The sequence below is a fragment of the Halyomorpha halys genome, unplaced genomic scaffold, assembly GCF_000696795.3.
Source record: "Halyomorpha halys isolate HHAL.00 unplaced genomic scaffold, Hhal_1.1 Scaffold215.1, whole genome shotgun sequence".
Classification (NCBI taxonomy): domain Eukaryota; kingdom Metazoa; phylum Arthropoda; class Insecta; order Hemiptera; family Pentatomidae; genus Halyomorpha; species Halyomorpha halys.
The window spans coordinates 69357-81294 of record NW_027107820.1 but is presented as its reverse complement, the minus strand read 5'-3'; the positions used below and the strand labels follow the sequence as shown (position 1 = coordinate 81294).

Sequence of the window (11938 nt, the reverse complement as noted above, 5' to 3'; positions counted from 1 at the left end):
TAAATGTATGCATATCTATTTTATTTGATATTTTTTGTTTCTGAAGAACTGCGAATAAATCCCAAAATTTTAAATATAAATTATTCAAAAGAAGGTAGACACTTTATGTCAAACACAAGTTCATTGAAAATTACAAATCCTTTAATATCGTTTACTAATCCTCGTTTCTGTTTTGAAACAAATAACAAGAATTGGCTCTAATTAATGAATATTCAACTCTTGTTTATTGTTAACAATCCCTGTTATAAACAATATATCAAATACTAAATACCAATTTATTTAAAATATTATAAAGAAGGAAACTAATATTTTAAAATAAATTTGAAGGTGAAGAATTACTAGAATGCCGGTGGGAAGATTGCTGGAGCCTCTTTCATAGCCAGAAAGCTCTCGTGGCTCACATTGAAGGAACACACGTAGAACCACAGCGAGGAGGTGATGATTTTCCCTGCTTATGGGCATCTTGTCCTAGAGCTTCTAGACCATTTAATGCACGATACAAGTTACTCATTCACATGAGAGTACATTCAGGAGAGAAACCGAATAAATGTCAAGTAAGTTTTGTAATAGTGGTTTATAAATATTGGGACAGACTGAAGCATACTCAATAAATATGTTTTGCAATGGAAATAAAAATAACCCATAGTGTTTGTACTTACCCTTCTTCTCTGAAGAAAATTTCCAGACTTTATTTTTCCCAAATGTATCATATTATCTCAGTTTAAAAAAGGGTAAATTTTAGAAAACCTTATTTCCATTTCTAAACAATAATCCTATTAATAGATGTGATGGTCGAGGAACTTAGAGTGAGGGTTCCAGCATGTCATGTTCAATTCCTATCTGGCCTAAGATAGATTCGTGGCCGACTGAGATATGAATCTTAACATTCTTACTCTGGGGCAGTATTGGATAAAGTAATTTTAATTATAAAACAAATACTTTAATTTGAAATTGCGGAAATAAAATTGCAACTACAAGTAATTTTAATTAATGAATACAACTACTTGACAAAGTGAATCACAATTACAATTCCATGTAGCTGGAAATTGTAAAAAAATTCTGGGCACAGTACAATTTACAGAGGACTGATCCAAGGGATCCCTAAATGTAAGGAGAGTGGCAGTATTGAAGGATATAATTTTACCTAGCATAAAATATTATTATTATATTAGTAATAATATTTAAAATTACTCTTCAGAGTAAAAAAAAAACTCTGTTTTTTTTTTTATTTTATTAAAATATTAACAAGTAACAGCAAATGAACTATTCCTGTTAATACATTCGCTTACTCACATTATGGAAAATATAATATTAGTAATTAATTAGCTGTTACAATAAAAGACATACATAGTAACAAAAAAACTGTATTCAAAAATAATTATTTAGAAATTCAATTCCTTACTAGGGAATAATTTATTGAAAAGCTATTCAATCATAATATCAATGTTATATATTGATACTGGTACTAGTAAAGGTGGGAACAAGTCAGGTAAGTGGGTTTATCCCAATAAAACCAATACTTAACCAGAAAGTTAAGGATGCAAAAATGGATCACTATTCGCTGGGAACACAAGTGAAAGTGAGGAAAATTTCCATGAGATTATGACATACATCCATTTGAGTCTATGTCTATTGGGAAGAATTTTGACAAAGAATAAGATAAATTTGGTCCAGAATTCAGTATAGGATAAATTAATCAGATATAGAACTATTTTTGGAGAGTATAGTGTAAAGATATTTGATGAGATGAGTTCATGTCTAAAGGTTTTACTTATACTAGTCACCTTACAAGTGGGGCAATCAGTTCCAAACCTTCTCAATCCATTTTCAAAAATAAAATACAGGAGACACCAAAGAGACATGAGTTAACCACATGGTATGAAATCTCTTAATTCAAAAGTATCTCAGCCCAAAATTTAAATACTGGACTGAAACACTTTTGGTCAAACAACCTTACTGGATATTTTTAAAAATAAATTGAGGACATCTTTAAAATTAAATAAACACTTTTGTGCAAAAGTGGATTGAACTGGTTTAGAAACTAATTACTGCGAATACAAATAATAGTTTTATAAGTAACTGTTTGTTAACAAATTTTGATATTATAAATCATTTACTGAGATATCATATCACTCCTTTGCAACAAAGTGTCAATGTTAGCAGTAGCTTCTGTGAAAACTAATATCAAATTTTTTAAGGATCATTATAAAGTGGGATGATTTGAAAGATTGATTTTCACTGTTTCATATTTCAAGGCATAGATTTTAAGATTTAACTAAAAATAAAACTTTTTACTGTTTACAATAAGCCTTTTATGAGACATGACATTTCTATGAAAAGAACTCTAAATTACATTCGAGGTTAAAGATATTTCATAAGTATACTTAATTTTATAATTAGTAGATAACTCGGAAATGTATTGTTTTGAGCTAAGATGTTCTTCTAGCAAAGGAGTGATATAATGTTCATAATCAATTTTGTTTTAATTAATCACAAATAAAATTATTTCAGTTTGCTGGATGTATGAAAGCATTTTCTCGTTTAGAAAATTTAAAAATTCATCAGAGATCACACACTGGAGAGAGGCCATATTTATGCCAATTCCCATCATGTCACAAAGCATTCAGTAATAGTTCAGACCGTGCTAAACATCAGAGAACACACTACGATACAGTAAGTCAACCTTGAAATGATTATTAACTCAGGTCTAATTTGAATACTGTAAAAGTCTGATATAAATGAAATTGTCTCTTGAAATTTTAGAAACCATATGCTTGCCAGATAGATGGCTGCCGCAAACGTTATACTGACCCGAGTTCATTAAGGAAGCATATAAAAAATCATACTGGAGTTTTAATGTCACTAAAGCCAAAAAAACTGGTATGTAAATTATTAAACTAATATTAAATAAGTTAAGGCATTTATAGTTTCTCTTTAAACCTTAATTCTCTTGTAGGCATTATTAATTTAGGTTTCCAAATAATAATGAGTATTTATTAAGTATTAAACTAAATGGAAATTTTATTAGTATTAAACTAAATGGAAATTCAAATCAATATATTGCTTCTTAGCAAGATTGTCTTAACTAGAAATTAGCAGTTTCTGTGAAAATAACTTTCAAGAGAAGGTAACATTTAAATCTTCAAGGTCTCATTACAAAGGGAAAAGATTTGATAGCTTGATTTTAATTATTTTTTAAAATTATTACATCACAAGATCTAATTTTTACCAAAAATAAAACTTTTCTTGTTAAAATAAATTCTTTTTTTGGAAGGACATTACTGTGGAAAGTGATCTCTGCCAAGTCATGTGTAATATTTGCTACAAATTTAAAATATACTTCATATGTACATTGTTTTTTTTTCGAAGATCTTAAGATTGAAATATTTTAGGTTAGGGCACTCTTCTAGCAAATGAATGAAATGTTAAAAAAAATGGGGATTAATATTTAAAAAATGTATTAGTAATAAAAAAAGAACACAAATCAATATAAGTAGCATTGCCATTTTATACTATTGAGTTTATATTATACTAGGACTAAATAGAGTTCAGAGAACTTATGGGATAATTCACCCAATATCTTCAACACTAATTGGCCAGTAAAAACTAAGCAAAGAGGCAAACATTAGGATTCACCAGTCAGCATAATAGTACAGCAATTTGGTTCAATGCTTGATTAAATTTGATAAGCACATGAACAAAATTAACCCTGGAAATGAAGTACTGTCCAAATAGTGGGTGATAATAGAATCTTTGAGATGGGTCAAGACTGAATTACAAGTTTAGGCAATTTCGCACTCCGAAACAGGGACAACATTAAATTCTATAAAAATAATTAGTTTAAACAAATTTTCAATATTTAAAGGGGAAGAAAGAATTTAGAGACCAGTTAAATTACTTTTTTTTTTTTTTATAAGAGATCACCAATTTTAAATTTATTTCACTCTAAAAAATTATGTTAGCTGGCAACAGCAGTTGTAAAGAATACAAGTAAAAAACATTTGCGAATAAGAGAAAAAAAATTTAAAAGAACTATTAATATGGGTCTAGTATAGATTGATCTATCAAAATGACTGTCATGAATTTTCAACATTAAACTAACAAATCATTATTTTAAATTTCAGATTGCAAGTGAGCCTATAGTTTCTGCTGCTGAGCTCCAATCAAGATGTTCCAGAGGAAATTCTGGTGAGATGTTAATAGATAATTTAAACAGTTATATTTATGAAACTCTGTACCGCTACAGCCCATGTAAGGTCAGGGGTTCAGCACTTTGTAAAGAAATGTTTTTTTGAACCACAATTGTGCAAGAAGGTAATTTGTTCATGATCATGCTTAATCACTAAATTTTTCCTCAATTAAGGGTGCCAAGATAACAGGGGCTGGGTATGCCCCAGGAAGGCTCCCGAACTCATGTTAAACAGCGGTTACAGTAACAGTATAAACAATTATCTATCACAGCTGGATTCGAACCCAGGTCCTGGGAGTTAGCAGTAAAGCGCCTTACTAACTTAGCTACCCCATTTGAACATATATTAGTAATGTATTATTAATATAGCATGGATTATTATCATAGAATAATGTTAAAATGACCGATCAATTTATCTTTGAAAAAGTTGTAAATAATACTTTTCAGAATAGCACAGCTATTATCAATTAACTATAACAGCATAAATACCAGGAAACTATATTACTTTTCCTGAATTTCATCATTCATGAATGTGATTCTCATCTCAGACCCTTTTCTTTTCATTCACCAATCTAATAGATAGTTTGTATTTATAATTTATTTTTGTTTTTCAGAATCAAGTGATACTCTTAACAATGAATCTTCAATTTTATTTTTTGATGGTGAAGGAGAACAAAGCTTTTTTGGTAAGTATGGTTTGATAAATAAATAGTAAAGTTAATATTAATGAATTTAAAAAGTGTGTAATTGATAAATACATAGAGGTGGGCTAGTGTATTTGCAATAATTTGAGGCACCTGGATGGAAAATGGGATATCTCTTGAAACTGAAGTAGAAACTCTCAAAATATACTAAATTTAATCTAGTTTTACATTATAAGTTTGGTATAACCTTCACTTTAGAAGGGGGAAGAATTTCTCGTTTATGCATATTTTTGTGATTCCTGAAAGATTTATTAACATGGTAAAAGGACAGGTGAAAAAGGTATTTGCTTTAATTTTTAAAAGAATTATTTCCTTGAGATCGTAACAGAAATCAGACCAATGTTCTAATTAAGTTCATTGATGAACTAAGATGTTTTTGTTTAAAAAATAAAACAAACTGAAAGTAGGAACAAATAAAGTCAGGCTAAAAATACTTCATCCATATACTTGTTAAGATTATTTCATATAAATAACACATATTTTACTATGTTTTTAAGCACTCTGCAACCCATCTTCAAGATTTTAACCAGTTTGAATTAACTTTTTCCATGATGTTTGATCTCTACTTAATCAAGTTGTATTATTGTAATTTTTTTCAATTTCAACTTTAACCTATCATATATTTACAAAAAAAAAAAGGTCAGCAAGTACAGTTTTGATTATGTTATAAGCCTGGTTAAAAGTCACCAAATTTGAATAAGATAATAAAAATACCTGAAGATGGCTTGCACAGTACTAAAACATAGTAAAATAAATGTCAACAATTACATTGGTGAAGTATTTTAACATAATTGATTTGGAAGAATTTTCCTTACCTAAGGTAGCAGTCTACCAATATTGAAAGTGGGAACTTTTGATTAACTTTTTGTTTGAACTGATATTAACACATCTTATTCCAAGGGCAGAAAGACGTCCTTTATTTATTTCAGTCTGTTTTATTTAATGGTAATATTAAGTGATATCAACTAAATAAAGACTATTTTATCATGTAAACTTAAACATTTCGGTACAAAAATATGATATGAAAATGAAGAAACTAAACTCAATTAATTGATTTAATATATTTAGCCCCTAGCCTCACTTTTATTTTGACTATATTTGGTTACTATAATATTATTAAATATACTTTCTTCTCCCAAGGTGAAATATGTTTGGCTGATCTATTAAGAAATTAAGTATTTAAATTATAAGAAATAGTGAAACAAAATACTTGAATATGAATCATTTATACAACATGGAAATAACATTAAATATTGAACAATGATAGTACATAATTTAATTTAATAATCAGTGAGAAATCATGAACATCTCCAATAAAAGAAAAAAAAGGTTTATATGACAATGGTGGTAAGAACCCCGGAAGATAGTAAATACAGAGAAATTCACAATTTGTAATCAATGTAATATAGTGAATACATTTTAACATTCCATACTTTGCATAAATCAGCTTAATATTTTTATTTGTTTTTAGATGGAGATGACTCGCTTACAGATCAATTAGACTCAGATGTGGAAAGGGAATTCTTGGAAGTAAATGATCTAGATTCTTCATCATTTTTAACAATAAAAGAAGAGGATATAATTCGCACTTTTTCATAGTGAAACGATTAGAGTGTGGACAAGAACTTCCTATTATTACAACATATAAAGGAAGGCATATAACCAAATATTTTTATGAGATGAACCCCAATTTATTATTTTATAAGTTGAGAAAATGTAAATTTAGATATAAAATATGTAAATACTAGCTTCTGTTAAATTATTTTACTTTTATAAAATTTTGAGTACATAGAAATAGTATTGTTAGCTATTAAATGTAATAACAAAATTTTTTTTAGAAATAATGTTAAATGTTATTTAAATCAGGCTGATATTGATCTCCCTCAACAAGTCTTAAAGTAGTAAATAAGTTAATGTTTAGTTTTGTAGTCATAATAAATTAAGAAAATTAATATTAGATAATGTAAAATGCATAACATATTTTGTAATAATAGATGATTTTGAAGTATTTTTAAATATAAACTTTAAAATTAAGATTCATAGGAAAATTAGTAATATTTGTAGAAAATTAGAAAAATGATTGTCGTAACCGTAAAGGCAATTATTATTAAATATAAAATCAAAATAAACAATAATAGTTAACTGAAGAAAATATAATTTGTTATGCATTCTACTAACATGTTAAAACTTTATGTTGGTAAATAATTGTGTTTATAAATCAAATATAAAATTTAAGTATACACAAGTACATAAATATATAAATAACGTATATACACAATTTATACAGACACATATCTCTATAAAGTTTGGATGGATACTGAAAATAAATGTGACATGTGACTACTGTGTATACTTTGAAGGAAAAATATATTTTTACAACTGTGATAATTAAATAATGATCTCAATGAATGATTGAAAGACATATTGTAAATAAATTAGAAATAAGATAAATAGATTTATTTATATAAAATCACAGATGTAAAGTCTTAAAGTAATAATAAATTCATATCACTATCATATAGCATTTTCTAATATATTATGATACATAGAACATAATTCTTCATGGGAAGCATCTATGATATCATCATTTTCCTTCCTCTTTTGACTGTATTCAAGCCTTTTTTCTTGAATATCATTAACTGCATCATGAAGGGCATTAATATCTCCAGGAAGAGCACATATCTTGCCATCATCATTGTTCGTCACTATAGATTCTGCCTTAGGAATGTACTGACATAATCTTTCTATTTCACTATCAATCCCTTGGACTGCTTCCTTTAAGGCAGAAATACCTTTTTGCATTGAGGAGTTCATCCTGATATAAAAAAAATTGTTTTAGTATTTCTTGATATAAATTTTAAAAGACAATTTAATAACAACTATATCAGAAAACCAATAAGATAAACTACTGGTCAAAAGTATCATATTCATTTGGAATTTATATGAAAAAAGTAATTTTTAAACTGAGTGGTATATTTTAGATAGGGATAATCACAAACTAAGAATATAAGTTTAATAAAAAAGGGAACTAAGGATAGTAATAATAAAACAAAATAAATTATTTATCATTTTGGGAGATAAAGGGGAATTCTCCTATAGGTAACTAACTTATTTTAATTAGAGTGAAAGGGAGGAGTTTTCATCCTGTGCGACTGCCACAAATAATGAGTCAACCCATCCGGAATGAAATCAACTGGCACTGCTACACATTTGAGGTTGTTAAGGTACCACCTCAATTAACAAAGATACAACAGCCTTTCAGTATTCAGTGACTCATCCTCAAGCTGTACTACATTAAGTAATTGAGACATTAAAAAAATGTAGACATTCTCATAGTATATTGTCTCACTCTTCTCTTAGGGTTACGTTATCTTAAGAATTTGAAGTTTTCTCACACACTTTTCCACCAAAACTAATGCTGCATTAGGTTACGGTCTGGACTTCTTAGTGAAAATGCAACATCCTAATTCTAGCTTTGTTAAAGTATTTGAGCAAAGTAAAGCATCTCATTATTGTGGAGCAACACAAAATCATTCCCAATAAATGATACAAATATTCTTGAAGGATGTTTTCAAGATAACAAAGAATATTTATAGAGCCTCTATTGCCAATGCCTTTGATACTATTTGCTATGCGTTTTGTCTATTCAACTTTCATGAAAAACATGAAATGAACGAAGGGAATTAATGTTGAGTTAAATTAAACTAAAACGGCAATGATACTTGTTCACATCAGTAAACAGTCCATATTCTTAACTTTTCCATAAATAAATAAAAGTTTAAATATATTGGACAGTGGTATAATTTTAGATATAAAAACTTAGGAGTTCAATTTACAATAACTAAAACAGATCATAATAACAACGACATTTAGTGTAAAACATGAACACGATATGATCAAATAATCAGAGGATTAAATAATATAAAAGAAATGGTTAGTATTATCCAAGAATTTTCTTTAGTGAATTCTGAAAAACAGCATGTATAGGTATTTACTGCATACTAAATAATGTATAAATAAAAGTTAGCAGACAGAAAAATACTTTAAAAAACTATAGACTATTGAAACAAAAAGACATTGAATAGTTAGTTCATTAATATTGTCAAACAACTATTTCTCATATGAAAGTAATATTGATCATTTTCAGTTCAAAAGCAAAATTTTAGCTGTTGAAACATTAGATCTCTGGACTTTACCTTTAAAATAATAACCAATTCCATTAATTTCTTTTTGTAATTCACTTAATATATGAATAATTCAATCTACTTACCTTTAAATTTCAATATCCTCAATCAAATAAAAAAGTTTGTCTTTGAAAATTTTAAGATATCATATTCCTAAAACACAACTCAATCAACACAAAGCATTTTGCCGCCAATTATTCCATAGAGGTCCTCGTCGACATATTGAATTTGTTTCAAGGAGAAATTAAACAAGCGAAATTTATAATATTTGAAGAATTTATTATGCAGAGAGCTAATTATTATTAATTATTATGAGGGAGCCAGAAAGAGTAAGAGCTGTTTAAAGATTATATTTATTTAAACCCAAAGATATCTAAGAAAAATAGTGTTTAAAGGGGAGAGAATTACTTTTTCGTTTTTGAATTTTTAAGAGAAACGCGAGTGTTAGCAGAAGAGTTGGATTATTACATGCAATGTCCTGACAGAGAAAGCTTGCTGTTGAGTATTCTCGAGTCTGTGAATTTGGGTATCTGAGCTAAAAAGTAATATTTTATAACATTTAAAATGAGTCAATTAGAAAAGTCACGAAAGGAATGTACGATATTCAGAAGAGTTTTCTTGACAGGCCATAATGATTTTATTGTATTGACCAACAAAAAGTTCATTATTATCTTGGAGGAAGAGGAATGGAGGAGGTAAACAGCAAGGAATAGTGAACCAAAAAGGTAGGCCTTATGATGAACTTTAGGGGCGTGGTAGGGGGGAGGAAGCCAATCACCAGCTACCTTCTGTAAGTTTAGTTTATAATGACGAACATTCATGTTAACCTCAACTTAAGGCTAAGCTTAAAAGCTTCAATTTTGTTTTAAAGGAGAATAGAAAAAGCCACCCCAGATTATTACAGATGACATTTTAATTTACACGATCAAAATATTTGACCTTTTATTTTCAAAATTTGATGAAAATTTCAAATTTTCAAAAAACTCAACTATATAAAAAATGAACTTTAATAAGTTCCATCTCCGATCGTCCATATCTTCCATTCTTTTCGACAACCTTTTGCCATCTTTCTAGTAACTTAATGATCTCACACACATAGAACTTTTGGCCCTTATCAACAAAAACTCGACCAAGTGCGATTCATCGTTATTACTGAACTTTTTATCATTTAAAAAGTTTTGTAAACTTCGAAATAAATGATAATTCAATGAAGCAAAGTTGGAGTTAAATGGGGGATCAATTCCCAACTAAGCTCTAATAATTTCATACATATTGCTAAATATGTCTGATGCCTCACATTGCCATGGTTGAACCGTTACGATTTGCCAATTCTGACATTTTCTTTTTGATTGTTTCCTCTATTTTCATAAGTGGCTGCCAGCAAACATCCAAGTTGATCGTTGGGTTGCTTGGAACCAGCGCAAAATACAGAACACTTTTGTATTCCCACCAAATTGACAGCATGATCACTTTTCTGATGCAGCTCAGATTTCGATATAATTTGTTCTGGTTCATGATGCTCGGAACTTTTTCGATTAACGTTATTGCAGACGATCCAGTTTTCATCGCCACTCATAATTTTTTTAAAAAGGGGTCGATTATGTTATATTTGGAGTGTATCAAAAGTGTTGTTCGGTGAATTTCTCTCAATTTATGCAGAACCAAAATAATGAGCCTCTTAACAAGTCTAAGACATCTTATATGATTTTTAAATTGTTTTTATTACATTTAACGGTTTTGTAATTTTTTATCTTCATTAACTTGAGTAGGCCAACCAGAACATTGTTTATCTTTCAGTTAAAATTTTCGCTAGGAAATTTTTTAACATATTGTAATGTTCTCAAATTACAAGGTTAATTAATAAGTTTTTAACTCACATATCCACTATAAGAAACATGTGTTTATTTTTTATGTTTATTCCAATACAGATTTACTTAACCTAATTGTAAAATTAAAAGAACAATCTTAACTACTAAAGGCCCTATTCTAACTTATCCTAATTATATCTATGTACTTATTACTAACTTATAACCTAACCTACAATTAAAATACATTGCACTCAGGTGGTCGTGGCAGAGAGAGAGAAAGGTCACTGCTCAATCCACAGTTTTTAAACATAACTCAGGTCACAGAGAAAACCAAAAAATCCACTAGCTTTACATCAATGTCCATTCCTCACAAAAACAAACGACGACCGACCATATGATTTTTCTCTCCCTCCCTGCCCGTTATCTCCCGCGCATTCGCCGCCATCACCAATTCTTCTCTCACAATTCGTCTATTACATATGCTCCCCTTTTTAGAAAAGTGGAGTTACATGAAACTTCACTTTATTCTCCTTATTCTTCCACTAACCCGTAGTTCCCTCACTACTCCACTCCTGTTTAATTAGACAAGAGGTTCCATGTATGTCTTGTCCAATCTCCCGAATCTGCCTGGCTGGTATAAGTTGACACTACATTATCTTCATCCTCTCTCTTTCTCTCTCTTTGCAATGTATCCGTGGTAAACATAAAAATGCAGTTCTTTATATTCACATTTGGCTATCTTAAAACTACTTTAGTACATTACATTAAATATCACTTTTGTGGATATGTGAGAGTGGAATTTAGACAATATTGCTTTGTGGAGCAGAATATATTACTCCCTACTCTACTTCGTAACTGATAAGGTGACCTAACATTTTCCCTACCTTCATCTTCGAACTCGGGGCACCAGTTTGGGTCATGAACATTGTTTTCGATGTCAAGTTCATCATCACTTTCCACAGAGTCTTTCTTCGTTTGTACATCATTAGGTGCCTCCATTAGTTCTTGGTCAATGGCCGATCCTCTTCCTAGTTGTTCGGAGGGTATGGCTCG

General features: G+C 29.3%; 2 protein-coding genes across 3 annotated transcripts in view; one reads left to right on the top strand and one right to left on the bottom strand.

Annotated features, from left to right (window-relative positions):
• The window catches only part of LOC106679702 (zinc finger protein GLI2), an 11193-nt gene extending 3861 nt beyond the window's left edge, over window positions 1-7332 (top strand). Inside the window, exons 5-10 of the mRNA XM_014419005.3 lie at window positions 328-554; window positions 2512-2673; window positions 2764-2880; window positions 4125-4188; window positions 4804-4875; window positions 6365-7332. Coding sequence (XP_014274491.1) covers window positions 328-554; window positions 2512-2673; window positions 2764-2880; window positions 4125-4188; window positions 4804-4875; window positions 6365-6492 — 770 coding nt within the window. The 3' untranslated portion in view covers window positions 6493-7332. The remainder of the gene's footprint in view (window positions 1-327; window positions 555-2511; window positions 2674-2763; window positions 2881-4124; window positions 4189-4803; window positions 4876-6364) is intronic.
• A 3-nt stretch (window positions 7333-7335) lies between these two features.
• LOC106679700 (uncharacterized) lies at window positions 7336-10937 on the bottom strand. 2 transcript variants are annotated; one of them, XR_001343014.2, is made up of 2 exons: window positions 9164-9890; window positions 7336-7708 (listed from the first exon to the last, which is right to left on the bottom strand). XR_001343014.2 is itself a non-coding variant. In XM_014419004.3 (2 exons), exons 1-2 carry the CDS (start codon window positions 10641-10643, stop codon window positions 7408-7410), a joined length of 570 nt encoding a protein of 189 aa, XP_014274490.1. In that variant the 5' UTR covers window positions 10644-10937; the 3' UTR covers window positions 7336-7407. The 2 variants fall into 2 exon arrangements, 1 of the variants encoding a protein (XP_014274490.1); XM_014419004.3 differs by lacking the exon at window positions 9164-9890 and adding an exon at window positions 10375-10937.
• Between the last annotated feature and the right edge of the window lie 1001 nt (window positions 10938-11938).